Raw genomic sequence first — 25,670 nt, forward strand, 5'->3', positions numbered from 1 at the left:
ACCTACATTTGACTTTTATCTGACATTTTTTTGAATATTGAGTAATTTCGGTTTTACTTGAGGAAAATGTATTTAAAGTAAAAGTAGTTGTTTCTTCTTTGAAGCAACTTGTTGTAAAATGTTCTAGTTCTCTAAAGTTTATTACTTAGTCTGACCCTCCTCTGGGACTCATCATGGAGACCCTAGAGGATCTCAGAGGTCCAGACCAAATAGCAGATCTGCACATGACCTCACACCCACAGAAGTAATGAAAATATGTTGTATATAATACAGCACAGAGACAGTCAGGTGTTAAGAGCTCTTGGAGATGTTAGATGAACTTATCGGCTGATGCTTCATCATCAGAAGGTTGTCCTGATTTCTTGTTCTTGTGTCTTTAATATATCAGGACACCACCCACTACAGCAGCTACAAGAACCAGAACACCTGCTGTCAGTCCACACGGTCGCCTCCAGGAGAGGAGTTTCTAACCTCTGAACCTGAAGACAAACAATAGTAATCAATAAAAGTCATGGTTTTCCTAAAGACCTCCATCAGGTGTAACACAGCAGAAGTGATGTTAATTATCAGAGATATCAGAGGACTTTATTACCACGAGGTCAACACATGAAGAAGCTCCTCACTGAGATGCGATGTTGACATGACTCATCAATAGTTCAGCTCTAATCCTTCAGGAAATGTGGTTCAATATTAGATCTGATCTGTTTCATAGTCAGTGATTCAAATGAACAAAGCCTCCCCGCGCACTCTAGCAACAAAGGGAGCCCTCCTTTTTTGGGTAACCCAAAAAAAAAAGAGTGACACGCTAACAGCCAATCATTTAACAGTATCAAGATTTTGTGCCATATCATTGTCTCGTGTTGAATTTTTCAATACCAGAACCGCGGTGGTATTATGTGGAAAATGAGCGCGCATGCGCAGTGAGAAATTGTTGTTGATAAAAAGGAAAAGTCAGCTCCCGTCTGGCCGTAGTCAGACCAATGTCGTCTGCAAATTATTACTTTAGACTACATTTTAATTATTTGAGTGTTTTCCATGGTTGTGTTGACATTTCCTGCCTATTACTGAGGGGATTATAATCAGAGGAAGGTTAAGTTTAAAATAAAAATGTTTAAATTTAATATTTTTCTCCTAGTCCTTATTTGAAATGAATTATCAATATCGACTGATATTAAACAATTATATCGTGATACAGTTTTCAGCCATATCGCCCAGCTCTAATTGGGATATTGTGGTTTTAGCTGCTGGCTAATGTTAGCTTGCTTGCTCGCTAACTGGTCAACTAGCTAGCATGCTACCACAAATCTAAGCACATTTATTATCTAAAAGTTGAGATGATTTCAACTGATTCTCTCTCTGTCTGACTCAACATGGGAGACTCTAGAGGAGCTGCAGCTACAACCTGATACTCAGAAACACTCACGGAGAGAGACTTCCTCACCTGGAACCTGCAGACGGATGGTTCTGATGAGTCTGATTTGGTTTGTATCACCGGTTTTAACTCGACACACGTACGTTCCAGCGTCGTGTCTGCTCACATTCTTTAGAGACAAAGACACGTTTCCGTCCTTCAGATCTCTGTCCACCAGCTCCACCCTGCCTTTAAAGGATGGATGCTGGTGGGTTGTATTCAAGTGACCATCACTGTAATAGAGGACGGTATCTGGCTTCAGGTCAGGTCTGGTCCACTTTACATCACTGATGAAGGAATCAGCAGACTGACATGGCAGAGTGACATCATCTCCAGGATGCACTGTTACCTCAATCAGGTCTGAAAAACAATAATAAACTTTTATTAATTATAATAAAATTATAATTAATAATAAAAAGTAATGTTATTTCAACAGTTCTCTACAGGTGTGTCCCTGCACATTAATCTTTTACATTTGACTAACTTAGTGTCCCCGCCCAGACGGCTAGTTAGCTAGCTAACGTTAGCTTGCTAAGGGCTCAGTCAGGAAGTAGGCTGCAAGGCTATTTATTTACTTTAAACATCAGATAAAGTGATTATTTTCTCTACAGATGATGCTTAGTAAATAAAGTAGCCATGTAAAAAGATGTAACCGATGTATTACTCCATTAGTCCGCTATGTTAGTGATAATAACGTTAAGTTAGCTAGCTTGTTTGGTAGCTAGCTAGCCTGCTAACCCCACCCTCAGTAATTTAATGCCAACGGTCAGGCATTAAACTCCCGCACAAATCCTTCATTAGAACATTTGAAAAACACACTTATTAATAGAATCCAGTTATTTAACTATTGCAATTACAACAGGAAACACTTTTTAAGGTGCACAATCTCCACCTCCAACATTGCCAAAGACAATGAACACAATTCTGCACAAAATATGACAGTATAGGTTATCAGAATGTAGAATAAATATACACTATATACATTAATGTGCCAAAAATATATACAAATCATAAAAAATGTAACAAGAGCAGAGAGCAACAATAAAAAAAAATGCCCTGTTCGGCCATGCCAAGAACCGCAACTGCTAACGTTACACTGTTGACAGAACATGAACTGAACAAAGTCACCACCCATCTGATGATAGTAAAGGGTTTTCATCACTTCGACAAGTGTGTGAATGAAACATTAAGATGTTTACGTTTACTAATTTAGTGGCTAGCTGCTAACGTTAGCTAATGTTAGAATGATGAAGCATCAGCAAGCTAACATAGAACCATGCTGAGACTCAGTTCTGCATCATCTGTATTAGAGAGAAGAATGACTTCATCTGATGTTTAGAGAGAATATAACAGCTTTCCAGACTACTTACCGGAGTTCAGCAACTACACACAACATATACAAGTACCATATCGGCTGTATTATTTACCTGAAGCTGCTCCAGAGAGAAATAACAACATGAACAGAAATGGAGCCATAAGAGCTGAGAGAGTATAGATCCTCCGTTATCTCCTTTAGAGAGGAAAGAAGAACCGTTGTCTCCTTTATACAGAAGAAAGAGGAAGCATCTACTAAAGAGGAAAAGGGAGTGTGCTTTACTTTTCTTAAAAAAAAGAAATTTCCTGCCCCAAATCTGCCTCTGATTGGTTTACCTTCTAAATGACTTAACATAACCAATCCAATCATTGAAGGCAAAGAGCCAATAATCAGCCCACATTAAAATACAACAGGTACATATTGCTGTTCAGTTATATACTGGTATTATTTTAACATTGTGACCATTATTTAAATAAATATTTGTGTGTGCTGTTATATTGCCTTCATGAAGACTAATAAACTGCTGTTTATATTGTTGTTAGAAGTTTGGTGAATATAGTATGACGGTTGTTGAGATAATTAGAAAAGGCTGATAAATATTTAAATGAAATCAGTGATGAAGGATAATATAGAAAGTCCTAAACACGTGTTTCTATAATGGTTCTAACAGCGGCAGACTGGTCACAGACCAATACATCTTTTTAGATCATTTATTTCTTTTTCTATTCTTTGACAATGAATGTGTCAAACTCAAGGCTGAGGGGGCCAAATCCGGCCCCTTGCAAATTTTGATCCGGCCCGCTTATCAATTTAGGTTCTCAAAATAGTTTTTGCCTAGTTGTGCACCAAACCAAATAGAGTGACACTCAAAGCAGAGTTTGGCAGATTTGCTGACTTTGAGAGAGTTTTCATAATCAGGGTGAGTCGGCTGTGTGGTAGCCATGCTTTTAAATATGTAGTCTTTGTTTAGCTAGATTTGCTTAATTCTATGATGGCTAAGGAACTTTTTTTTTGCAGAATTTTGTAGGGCTTTATGTACATGGAAATGTGACAAAAACGTTGGGAAAAAGGAACAAAATGCTGTTAAAAAGCGACAAATGTCGGAAAAGGCAACAATATTTTTAGAAGCGCAAGAAAAGTGAAAAAAAGCAACAATAACGTCAAGATAAAGCTTCAACAATGTTGAAAACAGCTAGACAAATGACGAAAATGTGACAAAAAAAATGATATTTCACAATATTGTCAGAGATGTTTGACTTGATTAAATAAAACATGTCAACAAACTACAGGTGTCTGGCTCTTGATGTGATTGATGTGTGGCCCTTAGTGAAATTGAGTTTGACACCCCTGCAGTAGCAGTGTAGACTACTGTACATCCATGTAACAACAGGGAGAGGACACCTCAATGGGTTTTGTACATATTATTATATTTTGCTGTTTCTTTTGTAAACTGATAAATACATTGTTACAGTCATGTTTACAGTGTGCATTGATTTTATCACTTAATTATCTTTACCTCTCTGCTACGACACACACACACACACACACACACACACACACACACACACACAGTAATAATAATTATTTCATTGATCGTGTTCATACACGCCAATCCAAGTGTTGGCTTTGCAGCTCTGTGTTGAAGTCGCTGCAATGCGGATAAATGTGTTGTGTCTAGTGTGGTTACAGTGTATGAAAACTTCTAAAGCAGACATTAGCAAAATGATATTAAAGGCCATTCTATGGTCGTGTGTGTTATGGCGAGCGGATTGTGCCACGGATAACCTACCAAAGGCAACTGTCGTGTGACTCTAACGTGTGGATAGACTACACCGTCGCCAGTGTACATGGTCGTTGATAAGTACACCCCCGTAAAAATGTATTGAGTGAATTCAAGTCAATCAATAGACAGTTATAGCCTATAGGTTATAATGTCTTTCAATTCATTCAACATAAACATGTTCCAGGCCCTTTATCCATTATACAAGTTGCTCTGAAAGTACTGATAGTTTAAAGATAATACGATAAATGAAATTGTAGTACATCATCAGTTTATGTGACCTCACTGTTGGAAGAATGCATTGTAACGCTAACATTGATTGAACATTGGCGCCATCTACTGGATCATTACCGTTTATAAGCGTCATAGAGCTGTTTCCATGCAACTGTATGTACGTACTGTATACAAATGTTGACCCACAACAGGTGACTGTGCTGTGGACATAAAGTGAAGGTGGGGAGAGTCCGAAAGCAACACCGGGGTTAATGTTACCCCCCCCCCCGCGGTGCTGAAAACATCCAAAAAGTGACTCTGACGTAACATAAATAGTTATTACGACAGGCAGTCTTCTTTGTCTCCCGACACTGTTCCCTCTATCAGTGGAGGCTACTAGGGAGGGGTCGGTAGACAGGTTGGTTTACCGGAGACGGTGGGGGTCTGTGTCATGAAGTCACCTTAAACTGGTTGAAAGGTCCGGACCAACTGGGCTCACTGCAACAGGTCTGATAAGACTAATGTGAACAGACCTGAAGACTTCTCCCTGGTCCACGCTGCCCTCTGCTGGACTCAGAGTGACTCTTTTCACCTCCAGACTCTTTACCCAGCTGTCTAGGACCAATCTGTTTACCCCTCCTCTTGTCTTCACGTCAAATTTAACCCCATTTTCATATATCAGAAATGTGGGTTTCTTCCAACCACATTGCCAAAAATGAACACGGATGGTTCCATTTAACGCTCTTCTCAAGTTAAATGGAGGATCAGTACACTACTTTCATTGCATTTTGTGTGTTTTCTTCAATTTAATAGCTTATTTCTGCTTTTTTAATGTGAAACATCAGGTTTAGGTTATGTGTTGGTTTATCCATCCCAGGCTCCCAGGAAGTGGTCCAACATTCGCTGGTTAACGGTTAACGGACCTCTGAGTAAACCTCTGAGACTGACAGGGAGGCCAGTTTTATGACAGGGAATACACCACAGAGAGGGCTTTCTTTCTGGGTTTGGCTCCTAGTAAAACTGGTAAATCCCATCGGTACTGGATTCAATGTGGTCAAACAAGTCTTATAACATTTATAACATCTTCAGGAAAAGTCCAAATAGTTTCACTTTACCTGAGGTCAATTAAAAGGTTATTGACAAAATTAACATGCTCTCATGACAGACAATAATCAAAACCAAGTTTGATAATTAGGCTGTTATGCATATTTTTTTATGTTATTTTAGTTAATGTCAAGTTGTCATAGCAAAGAGCTCGGGGGCAGCCCAGGTGGTAGAGTGGTCATCTACCACCTGGAAGGTCAGAGGTCCCTGCAGGCTACATGTCCAAGTGTCCTCGGACAAGACATCAGTGTGTGAATGTGTGTTAAGCTCTTTGAGTAGTCATTAAGATTAAATAAAGCACTATAGAACTGCAGTCCATTTACAGTAACATCTCAAACAATGTGTAGTCACGTACAGTGGCCTCTCTCACCACACTGTCTTTGTAAATGTGTTTAATGCTCACTAGTGTTATCCACAGTAACGTACTGGCAGTTTTAACTGTTTTTCTGATTGTCTTTTTCTGAGACTCAGAGACATTACAGAACCAGCAGATAATAATATATAATAATAAATAATAACACAGCAAGTTAAACCACCTTAAATAAAAGCAGTATAAAACATTTGGAGCATTTTGTTATTGACATTAACCCTCCTGACCCATTTTCAAAAATTTTCTATATCAGAAATTATTGTTTCTTTCAACCACATTTTACACCAAAATAAACGTGGATGGTTCCATACGACGCTCTTCACAAGTTAAATATATGATCAGTTCACTACTTTCATTGAATTTGGGTGTTTTATTCAATTTCATAGCACGTAAAGAAAAATGTATAACAGAATGTTGAAAAATGTAGGAAAAAAATGTCAAAAAAGCACTGAAAAAAGTGGACAAAAACGTGTGGAAAATCTTCAAAAACGTCCGGAAAAAAGTGACAAAAATATAGAAAAAGCTTTAAAAAATGTCAGAAAAGCGCAGAAAGCTATTGACAGAAACTTCAAAAAAGGACAAAAGTGTGGAAAAAGACGGCCAAAATGTTGGAATTTATTTTTACATTTTGACCCAGAAAAACTAAGAGTTGCATAGTAGTCGACGGGGAAGACAACACGAGGGTTAAAAACCATCAGTTTCTTTAAAAAGTCCATTCTTTGCTGTGTCTTAGTGTGCCAAAGATCAGTCCATGTGTCCCATTGGAGCTTGTTGTCCAATAGGAAAACAGTGTGGATGAGGCCTGTGATGACATCACTGCTGACCAATGGCAGGCTGCGATTCCAAGGGGTAGGAAGTATGAAAACATACGTTGTGATGTGGATGAGAAATTGTGGTCAAATCCAGAAGAGAGACTTGATGTAGATTAGTGATGTGTGTACTACAGTAAAACTTTACAGTATTTACAGGGCGTGGTAGCGTTGCATCCCCCGACTCATTTCCTAGTTCTCCTTCTCCATAAACAACATGAGATCAAGGAGAGGGTTTTAACTCGTCCCGCTCCAGATTTCCCACCGGGACATCAGGCTACATCCTGGAAATGTTCTTGTGTTGATCTAGAAGAGAGGCGCCTACTTTCTTTCACACAAAGGGTCAAAATGGATCAGGATGGACGGCCACGGGCCAAAAGTAAAAGTAAAATCTTCATAGACAAACTAACGTATGTGATATAATATGGAAGTTAACCAGGTCTGTGCCTTACATCGCCGTAAAACTCTGATTAAGTACTTTTTAGCTGCACAAAATATACATTTTGTCGTTATGCATGGTTAGGATTTTACAGCAATTTAAAAATAAGAGGGGAATAAGAACGCACATGTCAAATGTTATGTCGGGCCAAACTTGGCCTGCAGGCCCCAAATTGGGGTCATTGATCCACAACAACCACTTCATTAAAAACCAAAAAATAAAATGGAAACATTGTTAAATTGTAACATTACAATTATTATTATTATTATTATTATTATTATTATTATTATTTACAGAATAAAACTCAAGAGATGAAATAAAGTGCTGTGCAACATAAAAAATAGCTTTAAAGTGCAGAAAGAGAAACATGAAGACACATCCAGAGATATGACACATCCTGGCTGACAAGCAGCTGTGTACCTAGCAAACATTAGCAGTATTTGTATCAGATAAATGTAAATAAGTTATAGGCCTGTCACGATAACACATTTTGCTGGACGATGAAGTGTCCCATGATTGCGATATACAATAATATTGTCCTTCTGAGACCATTTTCATCTAATATAATGATAATGGCACAATAATAATGCAGGTACACCTTTTCAAAGATCAATACACTTTTATGGCTAAAGAATATTTAACACTGGAACCGGAAGACATTTTAAATATCCACAATAAGTGAACAAAACAACGAAAAACAATAAATACAATGGAAATTAAAAACAAAACACAACCAAAATAAAATGGATGTAAACAAAATGGCACTTCAAAAAATATTAAACATTAGGCTCAGACATAAAGACTGCCAGTTAGGACATTTGTAAACAAAAAGTGCAAAAGAGATGAGGCCTCCACAGGCCATATGCAACAATCTTTAAAAAATAATATCTCCAGCATCAAGCTTTGTTCAAGTAAAGTGAATTGCAGTTTATGACCACAGCAGGGTGTGCACCAAGGAGAGAGAGATATAGAACAATAGATATGACATGACGTCATAACTTATGGCTTAACTGTCCGCCATCTTACTAGGGTACTGTTTACTATTGTCACCTATGGCAGCCAGTATGGTTATCAGCTGTGCAGCACCTAACTGCTTTACCAGAAGGACCAAAGAGACCAGGAGGCTGCCATCACTTTCCACACGTCAGTAGGAGTAGATAGAGTAGTTTTTCTCTTCTTTTTTTTAACTTTAAACACAGAAAAGTTAGTTAAGTTACCTAGTAACCGTTAACAGACCGGCTGAGATGTCAGTTATTGGCGACTGCTTGCTAGCTCTTAAAGTTAAAATTAAAACCAAGGGTCGCCAAGTGGTTCGATCCTGGAATGGCAAGTATGAATTACATGTCCTATCTATTGTTCTATATCTACGGATACAAGAAATGTGATATACCATCTATTTTACTAACATACTTCACCGAAACGTGTTTCTGAACCCGACCAGACGTGACTTGGGGAAGTGGCGGTATCAGCGATTCCATTTTTTATTTGATATCCAAGATTGTGACTTAATTTGATCGACATCCTTACTCATCTGTAGGGCTGCAGCTCTCGATTCTTTTTGTAATTGATTAATCTAGCACTTTATCGATCGATTAATCAGATAATATTTTTTTGTTGTATTTTTAAACAACCCAAACTAGGGAAAAACCTACATTTTCAGAAAAAAGCAACATATGTATTGCCTACAATATCATCTCTCAAAAAACTAAACATAGTAAGTGCATTTAAGTGCCATATTACATTGTTTTTAAAGAATCTGTTTTTTTTTAATAATATCAACCTCAAACTAAGGCATGCATTAAACATACACAAACATTACATTAAGTTGTGCAACTTGACTTTCAGAACTAGAACTAGAACTTGAGACTGATCTGTATATATAGTAGGCCTATGTGTAAATATTAGTTATACCCAACCTATTTTCATTTATATATTTGATTATAATGTCACACAACTCTGTTACACTTATACTATTAGTTTACTATTTACTATTACCAGTGTTGGGGAGTAACGGAATACATGTAACGGCGTTACGTATTTAGAATACAAATTATGAGTAACTGTATTCCGTTACAGTTACAATTTAAATAGTTGGTATTTAGAATACAGTTACATTGTTAAAATCAATGGATTACATGACGATACTTCTTTGTTTCACGAGTGTATTCACTCTGAATAAAAGGCAACTCTATCGCATTTTCCAGAAGCCCCGATATGAAATCGAAAAAATTAGCTCCGTGATCAGTCACAATGGAGTCGGAACGGGCACGACAGAGCCAGGGCAGGAATAAGTTTCTATCTTGGAAATTCAAACAGCATTTCACATTAAAGAAAGAACAGGAGAATGAAAACAAGGGGGCGGGCCCCCTTTCTTCGCCCCCACACACCCTCTTTTTCGAGTCTATAATTACTCCACCCCAACATGAAGAAGTATCTTAAAGTTATTTATTTGGAGGGGGGGGTTGTGGTGGTTGTTTAACATTGACGTGGGACTTTCCATTCTCCTATAGCTACGTATACGTGATCACTAGCTCCAGAGCCGTTTAAAGACTGACAGCCCTGTTTGACATGCTAACTAACGTTAGCTAAAATTAGCTTGTGGTAGCTTAGACCGCAGTTAGATGTTTGTAGTATGCAGTTCGGGACTACCAATACAGTAATCTATCTGCTTGTTCAGGTACACATTCAGCTAGTTGGAATAAAAAGAACACACCATTTTAGGCCTGTTTAGTAAGCTGGATGTGATAGCTGCATTCCTACACTTATAAAACGCAATTCAATGTGGAAGTAATCCTGAAGTAATCCAAGTATTCAGAATACGTTACTCAGATTGAGTAACGTCACGGAATACGTATACAAATTACATTTGTGGGCATGTATTCTGTATTCTGTAACGAAATACGTTTTGAAAGTATCCTTCCCAACACTGACTATTACTATTAGTCGCCAGCAGCAGACTGAGCCGCGTCTGTGCGACAGTAATAATGCTCCGTGCGGAAACACCGTTCGTCAGCGATACAACGTTGGTAACATTGATTTAACGAAGCTTCGAGGCAACTCATTTTGCATCGAGGATTTTTTGTAATCGAATTATTCGAGGAATAGTTTCAGCCCTACTCATCTGTATACCTGTATTTATATATTGTCTATATGTAATACTCTTTACAAGTTGTCAGATCGCCAGATCCTTCATCAGCAGCAGGTTCTCCTGATCTCTTGTTGTTACATCTTTTAAACATCAGGACACCACCCACTGCAGCAGCTACAAGAACCAGAACACCTGCTGCCAGTCCAATGTATAGTCCTAGAGGAGAGAGGTTTCTATCATCGGAACCTGAAGAAGAAAATAAAAACATATGAGTCAGTAAATGTGTGGATAGTGGAGCAGCTTTCATCCTCTCTGATGTTAGAAACTGCAGCTACAACCTGACACTCAGAAAAACTCACAGGGGGGTCTGCGGTCTCAGAGGGTTAGGGGATTTATTTTACTTTTGTTAGAGATGCACCGATAGAGCGGCCGGTGACCGGAATTGGCCGGTTTTCTCGTGCTCGGCCATGAAGACGACCGGCAGGTCAGTCTGACATATGGTGATTTCATGGCGGTCAACGCTACAATGAACTGACAACAGAAGTTATAGAGTTACAGTTCTGCTGACGACGCGCACACAGACGCCACGGCACCGGACGTCCACGCGCACCACAGGCACACGCTTTTCTTTTTTCCTTCCTCTCTGCGTCGCCTGCCCTGCGGCGCTATTCTCCCACATGTAGGGAACCTGGTGAGTTAACCTGCAGCATGTCAGCTGTTTGGAGATTCTTCAGCGTGTGGTCAGAAGATAACAAGTTTACATTATGCAAAACCTGCAAGGAGACAGCAGGGCGTGGAGGGACCACACCAAGAACCAGAATCACATTTCTTTAGTGTGATATTAGATGTGAAAAGAAGGAAATGGTTCTGACGTTGCTCTTTAGATGTGTGTGCATGTCCCACACCAGGGGTTATTTATATAGTTCTGTTTTATAGTGATCCATTATCTGTCCAACACATGTTCTATTAAAGAAAAGATAGAAAATAAATATGTGCGTGTGCTGTAAAGTGGTTAGAAAAAATTAAATCGGCCAGACTAACTCAAAGAAAATTGGAATCGGTCTAAAAAGTTGTAATCGGTGTATCTCTACTTGTTATGTTTTTGTCACACCTTGCTCAGAGCTAACAGTTCAGCCTTTGCTACAGATTTGTCAGCAAAATCCGGTGGGGTACTCGAGACGCGTATGCGTTTAAATTTTTAAGGTGGCTGAGCTTTCAATCCTCTCAGTTAACATCAGGGGGCTAAATGGGCCAATCAAACCAGCTAAATTCCTGGAATATTTAAGAAGGAAAAATACAGACATGGCGCTTATATTATAAGAGTCACACTTAGGTAAAAGAGATGTAAATCGTCTACAAATAAATACTTTAAGGTTGCTACCTCATCTGGTGACGACACCAAAACCAAGGGCTCCATTGTGTTGCTGTCGCGGGAAATCTGCACTTACCATAGACAAAAGTTGTAAAGACTTATCAGGCAGGATATCTTATATATGTACCACGATAAGGGGTAGGAAAACAGCCTTTGTCTCGGTTTATGCACCGGCTACATATGATGAAAGCTTTTTCCTCTGCCTAACCAATGAGTTGCTTTCTCTCAATGAAAACTCACTTATTATAGGGGAAGACATGAACGCAATACAAGATTTAAATCAGGATAGATCAGGGGTCAATCACATGAAAGCCCAAAAACGCATATCGGACATGTTTAAAGCAGTTGTGGAATCCCTCCATCTTACAGACATATGGAGGATGCACAATCCGACTAGCAAGGATTACACCTTCTTTTCCACACATCACTTCACTCACTCCCGCATTGATTATTTTTTGTGCTCCAGTGAGCTTAAGGCAATGTTCCACATGATAGCAATAGAACCAGCAATTCTGTCTGACCACAATGCGCTAATAACCACATTCTGTTGTGATATGTTAGGAGAAAGATCTAGAAGATGGATATTTAATAATTCCATTGTCCACAACACAGTGTTTGATAAGGAGTTTAGAGCCAAGCTGGCGGAGTTTATATCAATCAATACTGAGTACTGGCCAATTGGTCTGCGCTGCCGGCATCGCTACGCTCCAGGATTGCTGTGGTTAAAATGAACATAGTTCCTCGTGTGAATTTCTGGAGTACAATGATCCCCTTTACGTCCACCGATAAATTTCTGGAAGAAAATTGATACCGTAATTCGGAAATATATTTGGAATAATAAACAACCGCTACGCAAAATACTCTACCTTTCAATGTACCTCAAACACGGGAGGCTTTAGATTAATTCTCCATTAATTTTAGATTATTTCATTTGCGCAGAAAATCCCACCTGTCTGACGGCTCCAGCGTGCATCAGGCCAGCACAGAACATGCTGGTGAATGGTTCCAGCAATCCTACTGCTCGAATAAGTAATAAAAAAATAAAAGTGCCTAATTTTTGATTTATCTTAGCGATAGTACGAAAAATATGAGACAACAGCCGTTTCTAACAAACAAACCGAAACCGGAACTATATTCTCTGCGGGAAGAATATAGTACTTGCGGAGTGGATATGCCTCGCAGCAAGCCTGTCTGAGAATATAGTTCCCGGTTTGTTTACTGTTATGAAGATGGCTGTGTCTCATGTTACGTTGTTTTTGTACACCGTGACTTACAAATCACAACATCGTAAATAGGAACATGTTGGTGTTATTTTGTCACTTTTGTCACAATTTGGAGCAGTAGGCTAGTTGGAACCAGTTACCTGCAGGATCTGTGCTGGGCTAAGCTAATGCTGAAACCGTCAGACAGCAATACAGCACGCACGGAGATGAGAAGGGTATGTATTGACTTGTCTTACTCTGGGGGTTACGGTGAATAAGCTAAATTCCCAATAAGTCGGCGTGTTCCTTTAAAGTGTATCACAGAGCCTTTCAGCTACGGGACCTCAGACTGTGGATGGACCCCTCATCTACAGTCCCATGGAGAGAAATAGAGCAAAACCTCACTGGAAGTCTAAGACTGCAAGACCTTGCCTTTACAGGTGTGTGTCCAAAAAAAAGTGTATGCTAGCCTATGGCCCTATTATCACCGACACACTGACCAGCTTTAAACAGGTCGAGGAGCACCTAATGCCAATAAGTGGCATTCAAACACCCCAGTTTGGCACAACATGCACCTAATGTCTGGTAACAAACCCTTTACTTGTAACCAGTGGAGTGACAGAGGTATGTATACTATAGACCAGCTATTCAATGATGAAGGTATGTTAAAGGGATACTTCACCGATTTAGCATTCAGCTTTGTATCAGTAGAAACCCGATAGTATTTCTGAATGACCGTGCTTCCCTCCCTCATGTCCCCCTGAGACGAGAGATCTCTGCATTTGGGGTCTGGAAAAAATCTTCCGATGACGTAAAATGACGATTTTTGCGTCATCGGAAGATTTTTGGGCCAGAGGCAAGAAACTACAGCCAGTAGTAGGATCTACTTCCGCATGTTTTCAACACGCCCACAGGGGGTTGGACTGCCGAGTCTGGCCGAGGTATTCCGAATAACGGCTGTCAGCCATCTTGAATCTTCGCTAAGCAGGCTCTCGGTTTTCAGCAGCAAACATTTACAACAATTATCTGCATGCAAACTACCGGACGTGTGTACCACCGGGATACATCGGTAATGATCGGAGAATATGCAGGAAACGTTATTACAGACGGAATACTCGGCACACTACGTGAGCTTCGCCTGCACGGGGACCAGCGGTGTCGCTCGTTGCCGCTACCATGGCTAGGGGACATCCTCATCGGCTAGGTGGAAAGCTAACGCTAGCCGTCCACCTGTCCATCCTGCTTGCAAGTGTCTGCTCATTAAACAACAAGCTGGAATCCTCCTTCAACGAAACTCCCAAGACTGCTCAGTTCAGAGACTGCTGTGTTTTTGTGGAAACATGCCTGAACAACCGTTTACCGGTGTACCGGTACCGGGACTATTCAGCTACCAGGCTGCTCTCGCCGGCCCGTGGAGGTGGGCTGTGTTAAACAGACTGGTGTAGAAATGAAATCCAACTAGCCACTGCTTACTGCTGGTGGAGCTTGTGACTGTTAAATGCCGACCATTCAACATTCCACGCTAATTCCCAGCTGTGCTTATACTCCATGTTTAGCTACACCAATGCTAGTATGCGTTAGCTTAACTTCACGGATCCTGCTTGAAAATGTCCGCTCATTTAGACCACAAACTGGACTGCATCCAACTTAAACGAAACTCCCAACGTATGTTCAGAGACTGCTGTGTTTTTGTTGTTGTGGAAACATGGCTGAATAGTGTACCGGACTGTCCAGCTACCAGGCCTGCTAGCCCTCCGAGCTAGAGATGCTCTGTCGCCGGGTAAGGTGGGCTGTGTTGACGCGGAGTGGTGCAGCAATGTGGTGATTTGTATCTTAACTGCTGGTGGAGTTTGTGACTGTTAAATGTCGACCATTCTACATTGCACGCTAATTCACGGCTGTGTTTATACTCGGTGTTTACAGCCCACCAAGCACTAATGCTAGTATGTGTTAGCTGAACGTTACGGAGCCTATAGTGTGTGTACTGTAGCCTGTTTCGTATGTCGTTTCTATATAATGTCATTTTTATGTATGTTAAATGTGAAACATCACTTGAGTCACGATGAAACGTTTTGTGTATATGGTTGAAATGATAATAAAACACGCTTGAGTTGAGTTCAATGCCTCTGTCTGTCTGTCAAGCGGTAGGCGTGGCTTGGGAGTGGACTCAAAGCAGCGAAGCAGGTGCATTCTGGGATTTGGTGTTTTTCATCCATATAAGACAAAAACACATTTTCTGGCTTTTCTCGGCCTAGAAGGCACCGATTTCAATTTTGTTTTCACATTTCTACTACATAAGTGACACAATTTAAAGACATATTCAGCTTTCCAGCGGTGAAATATTCCTTTAAGTTTTGAAGACCTGAGAGCTAGCTTTGGAGGTCCATAGGACATACTTCTTCCTTTATCTTCACTTAAGGTCAGCCCCTAAAATGTTATGGAGTACCATGGGGGAACAGTCTTGAGACACAACCAGTCATTAAATGGCTTATTGATTCTTCTGTGAGAGGATTAGTGTCTAAACTGACGCAAGTATCCGTAGGAGAACTCCCAGTAGTAAAGAAATGGGAGTGAGAGCTGAGCCCGGTTGGGGAACGTAATTAATTGGGAGCAGTTTTGGGAACGTTACTTTAAAAAAGTAATTAGTTATAGTTACTCACTACTTTTTCCAAAAAGTAACTGAGTTAGTAACTGAATTACTCTATAATAAAAGTAACTTGTTACCAGGGAAAGTAACTATTTGCGTTACTGTTAAAAAAAGCTGCTCCATATAAACTTATATGACACACATAGGCCAACTTTTAACAACATACCTGCCTATCATACGGTTGACTTCAGCCTGTGTCATAGGTTTTTGTTGTGAGGCTTTTGCTGCTTGGAGGACTTTGCTCCGAGTCCTTCTTTGCTAGAGGATGGCGAGCTATCATCTGTGGTGGAGGTATCGGTGTTTTGGCCACTAGCTTTGTAGATGCGTGTCGTTGTGAGATGCTTCATTAAATTAGAGTTGCTTACAACGGATGTCGACAAAGTCTTCGCTCCTGGACATAATGTACACATTGCACGTTCTTGCCTTTGACCACAATGAATTTGAAGTAGTGCTTATATCTCCACCTTGAAAACACCTACTTTTCATCGAATTGCTCCTGACTCGCCATCTCTGCTGCTTCATCGAATCTCTGTTTAGCTTGCGTGTGTGCTGCCGTGTGTGTAAAAACACTGGCTCTGATTGGCTACCATGAAACATGGCTGTGCCTTAGCCAATCATAATCGCTTACCTCGTTATTAACCCACCTCCTCACTAGCTGCGACTGCGAGCCAGGGGTGTGTTCGGATTACACAGTTTATTCAATAAATGCATAGTAACGCGCCGCATTTAACGTCCAGTAACGGTAACGGCGTTGTAACGACGGGAAAAGTAATTAGTTAGATTACCCCGTTACTGAAAAAATAACGCCGTTACCTAAGGCCGTTCTTTTAAACGGCGTTATTCCAAACACTGATTGGGAGACAGTTTGGGACAACATGTCCCACTGTTCCAAGAACCCAAATCACCAGCAGATCCACTTCCAACTAGAGGTGGGCGATATATCGTTTAGACGATAATATCCAAATTGTTGTCTGGACGATATGCAAAATTGGGATATCGAATATTTCATAATTTGTACAATCCGACCCCCAAACATGAAAAGAGCTGAAGGAAGTTAAAGAGAAAACAAATAGCGCACACTATAACCTTCTAAACAATTATATGTAGCGATTTTAATACTGTAGGGGTTTGTTTGACTGTATTTTTTTGTATAAAATCACGATCGTCCTGCACGAGAGTAAGCTGCTACTACTTCTGACCTGTGTGTTATGACGTTCACTCATGTCAACAAAGATGGCGGTGCGTGATTGTGCAGCGGCTCTCCTGTCGGTGTATATTTATACAAGTACGTACAGCCACACTGAACTAATCAATACAGGACCACGCTACAACACAGCCGTTACGAGAGCCTTCCAGGCGGCTCATAACATCCTGGAGGAAATAACCTGACCGAGCCCTCCAGGTTGTTGTCGGCGCTAGCACGCCGAGCTAGCTAGCTATCTACCGGCAGAATGAGAACATAACTCCGGCAAGACCAGAGGCGGAGGACTGCATTTTTGTGCACAATGAATGGAGTACCAACTGCAGGATCGTTGCCCAGCACAGCTCACCTGACCTGGAGCCCTGTCGGTAATATACTGACCATTTGATTTACTACGAAAACAGCACACTGCCGTCTACATAGCCCCTGATGCTAACGTTAGCAAAAGTTTGGTTCACTGCTAACCATAGTGAACAAACTGCAGCGCGATCACCTGGATACGGGATACAGGGGACTTTAACAAGGCGTCCTTAAAGTCGGTTCCCCTCCAGCTTTCTCCCAGCATGTAGATTGTGTTACTAGAGGGAAGAACACAATAGACCATGTATACTCTAACATCAAGAAAGCAAACAGAACTGCTCCTATCCCTCACCTGGGCCAGTCAGATCACATCCAACTCCTGATCCCAGCATAAATCCCGGTCAGAAGGACTATACAGCCAAGTAGGACTATCAGAACCTAGTCTGACCCGGCCCTGTCCCAGCTCCAGGACTGCTTCCAATAAGGACATGGTGTGTGCAATATGTTACAGAACAGAGCCCTGTGTTTATTGTTATGATTTCATCTTGCTTGTACATTTCCCCAAGAGAACCACTGAAATAGCCTCCGAACAGGGCTTCTTTTAACTTCTAGAAGGATTTCAAAAATATCGTCTGAATATCGATATCGAGATATTGAAAAAAAATATCGAGATATTCATTTTTGTCAATATCTACCTACTTCCAACATATATGCCATAGAACATACTGGACTCCTCAGAAGAGATATGTCTCTAAAGTCATTCCTACTCCCTATTGCACGTTCTGCCAACCTGAACAAACTGGAACTTTCCTACACATGGTCTTGGAGTGTGAACATGGTCTGGGAGTGTGAACATGGTCTGGGAGTGTGAACAGCTGCAGGAGTTCTGGAATAAAACAACATCAATAATATCTGATGTGATAGGATGTCGAATTCCTACTGACCCGATTCTTTTGTTACTTAATGAAGACTCTAAATTACACCTGCTTTGACTAGCCGGCTCAACTGCAACCAAGAAAATGATAGCTCAGCGCTGGCTCCCTCCAACTCGCTTTGTATAAAAGAGTGGTTGGCGTATTTTCTGGACATCGTTCTGCTGGAGCTCTCTACAGAAAGGATGAACAAAGCCAAGTCATCAACTATAGACCTATGGAGAAATGCAGCAGCACAGGTATCAGTCCTAATGACCTCAGCATCACAGGAAGTAGAGGAGAGCGACTAGGCAAGGTGTGATTTCTGTTTATTAGTTTGTTTTTCTTTCCTGGAGACCGCAGAGGGTGGGGGTGGGAGAGGGTTGTTGTTCTTGTTCAATCGTGTTTGTTAGTTCAAAAATATAAAAACAATAAAAAATGTATCTTAAAAATAAAATAGAAGAAAAAAAGAAACACAGAAACGCACTCACCTGGCTCTGTAACCTGCAGACGGAAGATTCTGATTGGCTCAGAGTCGATGATGGCTCTCTTTCTACGTCTGGAACCAGCTGGTTCAACCCGACACTCGTATGTTCCAGCGTCGATGCTGCTCACATTCTTCAGAATTAAAGACACGTCTCCGTCCTTCAGATCTCTGTCCACCAGCTCCACCCTGTCCTTAAAGGATGGATGCTGGTAGGTTGGATCCAGGTGCCCATCTCTGTAGAAAAGGACATACTCTTGCTCCTGGTCAGGTCTGCTCCATTCTGCAGCTCTGATTAAGGAATCAGCAGTCCAACATGGCAGAATGACATTATCTCCAGGGTGCACTGTTACCACAGGTAAGTCTGAAAAACAATAGAAACTACTATTAATAATAAGAAGTCATGTTGTTCCAACAGTTGTCTCCAGGTGTGTCCCTGCAGAAGGTCTCTGTAGAGTCTCACCTGATGGAGACGTTCACTGATCTGTCACAACTGCAGAGATATCACAGGACTTTATTACCACGAGGTCAACAGCTGTTCTAATCAATAATTCAAGTCTAACCATCTACATGTCTTCATGTCCTTAGATTTGAACAGCTGATTTGATCTCATCTCTTTCTCAGTCACCGTCTCTAAAACACTACAGAATGACAGACACCCCTCACCAATCAGGGCGTAAGAAAGGTCGTACGTTGATAAATGCAGCGGCTGGAAACGATCGTAATATAAATACCACGCCCCGATATATTCTGGGTTTTGAGGCCTCGCCCCTACAATTTACAACATGGCGAGACGTAATCCGGCTGAGAAGAGGTGGAGATTGAAACCCTGATATATCTCAGCTTCATTTGTACTAACGTGTGTATTATTTGGCAGCCTGAAAACTGGTATTAAAGGCTGTAGAAAGAATGTGGAATGAAAAGAGATCACTGATGCGGTCAACAGTGTTGCCGTAGTAAATCGTACTCCAGCTGAAGTTTAGCCTATTTATACATCCTTGACATATGTATTCTATAGTCCTAATAGTAATACAGGCTTATCTCTCTAGGCCTACATCACATGTGTCAAACTCAAGGGTCGCGGGCCAAATCTGGCCCCTTGCAAATTCTGATCCGGCCCGCATATCAAACTAGACTCACAATATATTTTGGCCCACCTAGCTGTGCACCAAACCAAAAACATGGGAAACTGTTTTTCAACTTAGTTGATACTCAAAGCAGAATTTGGCAAATTTGCCGACTTTGAGACTCAAATTCCTCCAGAATCAGAGTTTTAATATTCAGGCTGTGAAAGAGCTTTGTTGTGAGTCAGCTGTGTGGTAGCATCCTTAGAAAATATAATCATTGTTTTGCTCGATTTGCTAAATTCTAGGATGGCTTTGGAACTTTTTTACTGACTTTTTCAGGGCTTTATGTGGACCAAACTGTGAATGAGAAGACTATATGAGACATGCAATCATTGAGTCAAAGATATTTTAGTTTTTCGATGAAATAAAAGCACGTCAATAAACGGTCTGGCCCTTGATGCGATTCTCTTTTTCCAGCGTGGCCCTTCGTGAAGTTGAGTTTGACACTCCTGGCCTAGATGTGTCTAGGTGTACCTAGATTTAAATAAACACACAGTAGCTGAGTTTATGCAGTGTCTTTTATTTTACTCGTGTTTTTTTCAAGAGTCAGAACGAGGCAACAGCTGAGGGAGAGTGCGTGTCCTCCCCCCTCCATGCTGGACTACCACCCAGACTCTGTCTCCTGACTGCAGAGGGGCTCTGGAAAAACAAGCCGAAATAACTCAATGGCAACGGTCAATGGCAGAAAAACGTCGTTCACTTGAGGCCATTAACGCCACTTTAAAAGAGGAACGAAAACCTGAAGAATAAATAAAAATATTGTGCATCGTCATGTTTCCTGTATTGAGTATCATGGCCAAATATAACACTATACCTTAAAAGTGAGGAATAATATCCTGTCTCCTTAGTATACCCCCCAGTTGGGGCTGTGCTGGACCCTGGTCTCTGGGCATCGGGTCACCTGGCTCCATCACTACATTTATGACAGAACCCCACAGGCTAAAACCATGTTGCAGACTTTTTCTGGCGCATATCGTCGGGTGCACTGTTGTACCGGCGCATAGGAGGTCTTCTAAAAGAGCCAGATCTGCCATTGCTGAGAAGTGATCAACTGATGACTTCTCCTTCTCCTGTTAAACTGATTATATGCTGCACCGCAATTCCACACTGACTCCAAAACTTGTGAAAACGAGTTCATTGCAGCCTACGCTCATGTTCAAATTGATAAATGCCGAGCTTTGCGTAGGAATCGGCGTACGCCCGTCCTACGCCCGTTTCAGAAATGAGACTCCAGGTGTCCTGCTGTAGGAAATGTGTTGCTGCTTGTGTTTTAACTGTCTGTCTGTCTGTCTGTCTCACAACAGTGGTTTAAAACAGCTGTTTCCTATTGTTTAAATCCACCAATCACATCACAGCAAATCACAGGCAAGCTGTTTAAAATTTAGTAGATATACAGGATATATATTGCAGATATCTGTATTTAAATTCTTCTTAGTCAAAAAGATCATATAGTCATTCTTCCTAGGACAAATTACATCACTTTTGCCATTCATGGCATTCAATTTCAGATATCCCAAAAACAAAGTCTATTTAATGTTTATTTAGTGTTATTCTGTGTGTGGGATTAATAAAGTCTTTCTTATCTTCTAGTCGTAATTCTAATTGTAGTTATCAAATTTTACGTTTGTCAAAATGTATATCAGATATTTAGAATAACATTCTGGATATCTGAAATTATAATTATGACTAGCAACAACTAAACTGTATCTGAAATTGAGGTTCTTCTCCGTAATAATTCTGTTTTCAGATATCTAAAATGTTGTTTCTGGAGAGGAAGAATTATATTTTAGATATCCGATTTAAACATTGTAATGACTTATTTTTTACTTTTATCCAAGCACATTTCTCGAGTCATTGTGTTGTTACTTGAGGACTTTAAGGTAACTTTTCTTACAGTACTTTTACAGGAGTAAAATATTCTCTAAATGTTGAGATGATTTCAACTGATTCTCTCTCTGTCTGACTCATCATGGGAGACTCTAGAGGAGCTGCAGCTACAACCTGATACTCAGAAACACTCACTGAGAGAGACTACCTCACCTGCTGGCTCTGTAATCTGCAGACGGATGATTCTGATTGGCTCAGAGTTGGAGTCTCTCTTTGTACGTGTTGAATCATCGGTTTTAACTCGACACTCGTATGTTCCAGCGTCGTGTCTGCTCACATTCTTCAGAATTAAAGACACGTCTCCGTCCTTCAGATCTCTGTCCACCAGCTCCACCCTGTCCTTAAAGGATGGATGCTGGTCGTCTGTCTCCAAGTGTCCATCTCTGTACAAGAGGACAATATCTGGCTCCAGGTCAGGTCTGGTCCACTCTACAACTATGATGGAGGAATCAGCAGTCCGACATGGCAGAATGACATCATCTCCAGGATGCACTGGTACCACAATCAGCTCTGAAAAACAATAACAAACAATAGTAATAAATAAAAGTCACAGGATCTCTAAAGACCTCCATGGCTACGTATGGAGGTACGTAGAGATACTGAGACCACTCTGTAGCCTGATGTCACCTCTCAAAATCTTTAACTACAGGTTGCGGTGGACTTTCTCTGGCCAGGGAGGAAGCCCAGATTTAAGATTAGCAAATTGTGCACGCCCAAAGATAAAAGAGGGCTTTGCCTGCCAGAGGTTAGAGTCTATAGTCTGTCATTTGAAATGGCTAAGATTGCCAACCATTGGAGAGGAACGGTGTCTGGCTTAGAGTGGGCCACGATAGAAAAGGCTATTGCTACCCCATTTCAGCCTATAACGTCGAACTGACAGGGAGAAGGAGGTCAATCCAATTGTTAAGAATTCGTGTGAGGTCTGGGCAAAGATTCATAAAGTGCACAAACTCTCATGTTACAGACAGCCTTATGCCTCGCTTTGGCTCAATCCAGAAGTACAGAGAGGGAAGCAACAAGTGTTCTGGAAATGGTGGCTAGACAATGGAATAAATACAATTAGTGACCTTTATAAAGATGGTATATTCATCTCATTCACTGACTTAGTCCAGAAGTACAAATTGGAAGAGAAAGGAGACTTTTGCAAATATTTGCAAATCAGACACTGTCTGATAAAAAGGTTTCAGCCAGGTGAAGTAAGGAACCCAATTGTTGACTATCTTGACAACCCGTTTAACCATAAGGTTAATGTTGAGTCAACATTTTACAAAAACTCAATTTATTTAACTAGTAGCATATATGACAATTTGAGATTAGTATGGCAGAGAGACTTTGATTGTGCAATAGACTCGGATACATGGAAACCGATTATGGCTAATAGTGGTAAATATATCAGGGACGTTAGGGGGAAATTTATTCAGTATAAAATATTGGACCGGTACTACTGGATTATTTTATTCAACTGATTCCACTGTACTTTCTGTCTGCTTAGTTTGTGGGTTTTTTTCATCTTTTACACTCCATGTGATATCCAGGATATCTTATGCTTTGGCTGAAATGTTATTTCACTATCGGACCTCTTCATCATATTTGTCCTCTGTGAACTGTACCATATGAGCTGTTATTTGTCATATTTGCAAATACAAATTTAAATTACACTTCTCCTGCTACAGATTTCTAACCATGGTCGGAACGAACACACACACACACACACACACACACACACACACACACACACACAAGTTGAGACAACACCATGTGGCTAAGGTTCATACTCTGCAACTGAGAGCAAAAGTCTAAAGTAGAAACTGTGTAAGGTAGAGTGGTTAACCTGTGTTATATACTTTAATCATTTATGAAGTTGTAATAAAAATATGAAATGTTTTGATCTTAGTTAAAAGATCAGAAAAATAACGAGTCCTTTGTTTTTGTCTTATATCCATGTTATGCTGGGTAGCTCTTACATCACACAGTACTGCAGGCTTGCTGATGTACAAAGTCAACCAATACAATACACGTTTAAATTAATTAACATGTATTTCCAAATATGGATAGTCACACCACTGTAGCCATATTGCTGCAGTAGGCTGGCTAAGGTAGGCACTGATCGTGTGAGCGGTTAATGGTTGCTCGGCTGCTTTCAAGATGGCGCCGCATGCGAACATGAACGCTACAGCTGTCTTTATAATCTCTTTTTAACAAACTGTCTGTACACTTAAGTTCTCAATGCTTCTGTTTACATGTAGGGATCCTCATTATGCTACCGTTGTAGTGTGGTGCTGTTTTTAGCCTTGTTAGGGGTGTAGAAATAGTGATTTATCCTATGCTAACGTTAGCAGCTAACCACCGGTTTTTCTGTAGCTTGTTTAAAGTTAGAGACCCATCCGGTTAACATGACAACATGTCCCAGAGATCGGTCGACTCGGTACCGCTCGGTACACATGTGTTATTAACCCCGAGGAACTGTCCTTTAACGTGCTACGTTGACAAGTAACGTTAGCTCATGCATGCTAATGCTAGGTGTGGAACGTCAGCGTTTTAAGGTTACAACATCGTCCAACACGTTCAAACCAATCAATAGATTATGGACAGCACAGGACAGCAAGTTTAAAAGGGGCCAGAAACCACAAAGATGTGTGGTGATAGTGGGAGACAAAGGCTGTCGAGAGGAAGTCAGAGAAATTGGCTACATTGTTTAAGAAATGGATCCTCGAAAAGTGGAAGAAATCGTAAACTTCAAGCTGAAAAATGTATACCCCCTTGGCTTTACCAAGGAACAACGATATGTTTTGAAGCGGAGAGCGGAGAGCTATGAAGTAAAAGGTAAGGCAAACAGCACTGTAGGCCTATTTCTTTATGTCCATGTTTTAAATGTTAATTCCAATGTTAATGCAATACACCCCCTAGATGGGGAACTCTATTACTTCTGTAGGAGGAAGCAAGATGAGCAGCAGCATCATTTTGCTAAAGTGGTTTCCAGCCCAGAAGAGGCAAACCGCCTGTTTGTTCATTTTCATGCAAGTCCTCATGGGGCACACTGTGGGGTGGACCGCACCTTACATGCAATCCTGCAGAGATTTTGGTGGCCTGGCATTAAAGAGGACATTACCAAATGGGTAAGTGTTATTGGTCCAGATGTCTGTGGATGTTATGGATTGTAACATGTCCTGTGTGACTTCTGACTTAATTTCTTTGTTAGATTGCCCAGTGTGAGGCTTGTCAAATGAAGAGGGCCTATACCATTAAGGACAAGATCCAGTATAATCCCATAGAGGTGAAAGCTTGCATCCCCTTCAATAGGCCTAAGCAATTATATTCCATTAAATAAAATGTTATTAATGAGCTGCTGTGCTTTACATTTCAGGTTTCAGAACCCTTTGAACTTGTGGGTATGGACCTTGTGGGAAAGCTGGCAGTGACACCCCGGGGACACACCTACATGTGTGTCATGATTGACTATATGACTAAATGGGTTGAAGTGTACCCCATTCAGGCCAAGAAGGCTGAGCTGGTGGCAGAGTGCATCATGGATTTCTTTTACCGCCATGGTGCACCCAAACGGATCCTCACAGATGGGGGGAAAGAGTTTGTGAATAAAGTAAGTTGTGAACATTGTGCATAACTGTATTATGGCCAACACAACATTTTCCAGAAGACAATTGTTCTCATTCAATGCATGTTTGTAGATCAACTTTAGCTTGTGTGAGCAGCTCGACATCAAAAGGAGTCTGTGTTCACCGTACCATCCACAAACTAATGGCTTGGTGGAGAAGGTGAATGGAACCATTCAAGGGTGAATATGGACTTATTTAATTTGATATCATGTCATATAATGTGTGCATTTTATAATGATTGTTCTGTGTTTCAGGGCCTTGAGAAAAATGGTCAAGGACCATCCAAACAATTGGGACTTGTACATCAAGCCAACTGTTTTTGGTCTACGCACAAAAAAACAGTGCACGACCAAATACTCTCCTTTTTCTTTGCTTTATGGGAGGGAGGCCCGCTAT

General features: G+C 40.8%; 2 protein-coding genes across 4 annotated transcripts in view; both read right to left on the bottom strand.

Moving 5' to 3' along the window:
* Positions 1-25,670, bottom strand: part of LOC120572826 (programmed cell death 1 ligand 1-like) — a 147,359-nt gene that overhangs the window by 26,310 nt on the left and 95,379 nt on the right. The window contains exon 1 of one of the 3 annotated variants that reach the window (XM_039822295.1): positions 2,839-2,968. The exons of the other annotated variants lie outside the window; for them this stretch is intronic. Within the exon in view, the coding sequence (XP_039678229.1) occupies positions 2,839-2,887 (49 nt within the window). The 5' untranslated portion in view covers positions 2,888-2,968. Of the gene's footprint in view, positions 1-2,838; positions 2,969-25,670 lie in introns of those variants that run through there. 3 annotated transcript variants of the gene reach the window in all.
* LOC120572812 (coxsackievirus and adenovirus receptor-like) overlaps positions 10,418-25,670 on the bottom strand; it is a 93,082-nt gene continuing 77,829 nt past the window's right edge. Inside the window, exons 3-4 of the mRNA XM_039822267.1 lie at positions 18,654-19,010; positions 10,418-10,775 (exon numbers count right to left, since the gene is read on the bottom strand). Coding sequence (XP_039678201.1) covers positions 10,588-10,775; positions 18,654-19,010 — 545 coding nt within the window. The 3' untranslated portion in view covers positions 10,418-10,587. The remainder of the gene's footprint in view (positions 10,776-18,653; positions 19,011-25,670) is intronic.

The sequence above is a fragment of the Perca fluviatilis genome, chromosome 14, assembly GCF_010015445.1.
Source record: "Perca fluviatilis chromosome 14, GENO_Pfluv_1.0, whole genome shotgun sequence".
Taxonomy (NCBI): Eukaryota; Metazoa; Chordata; class Actinopteri; order Perciformes; family Percidae; genus Perca; species Perca fluviatilis.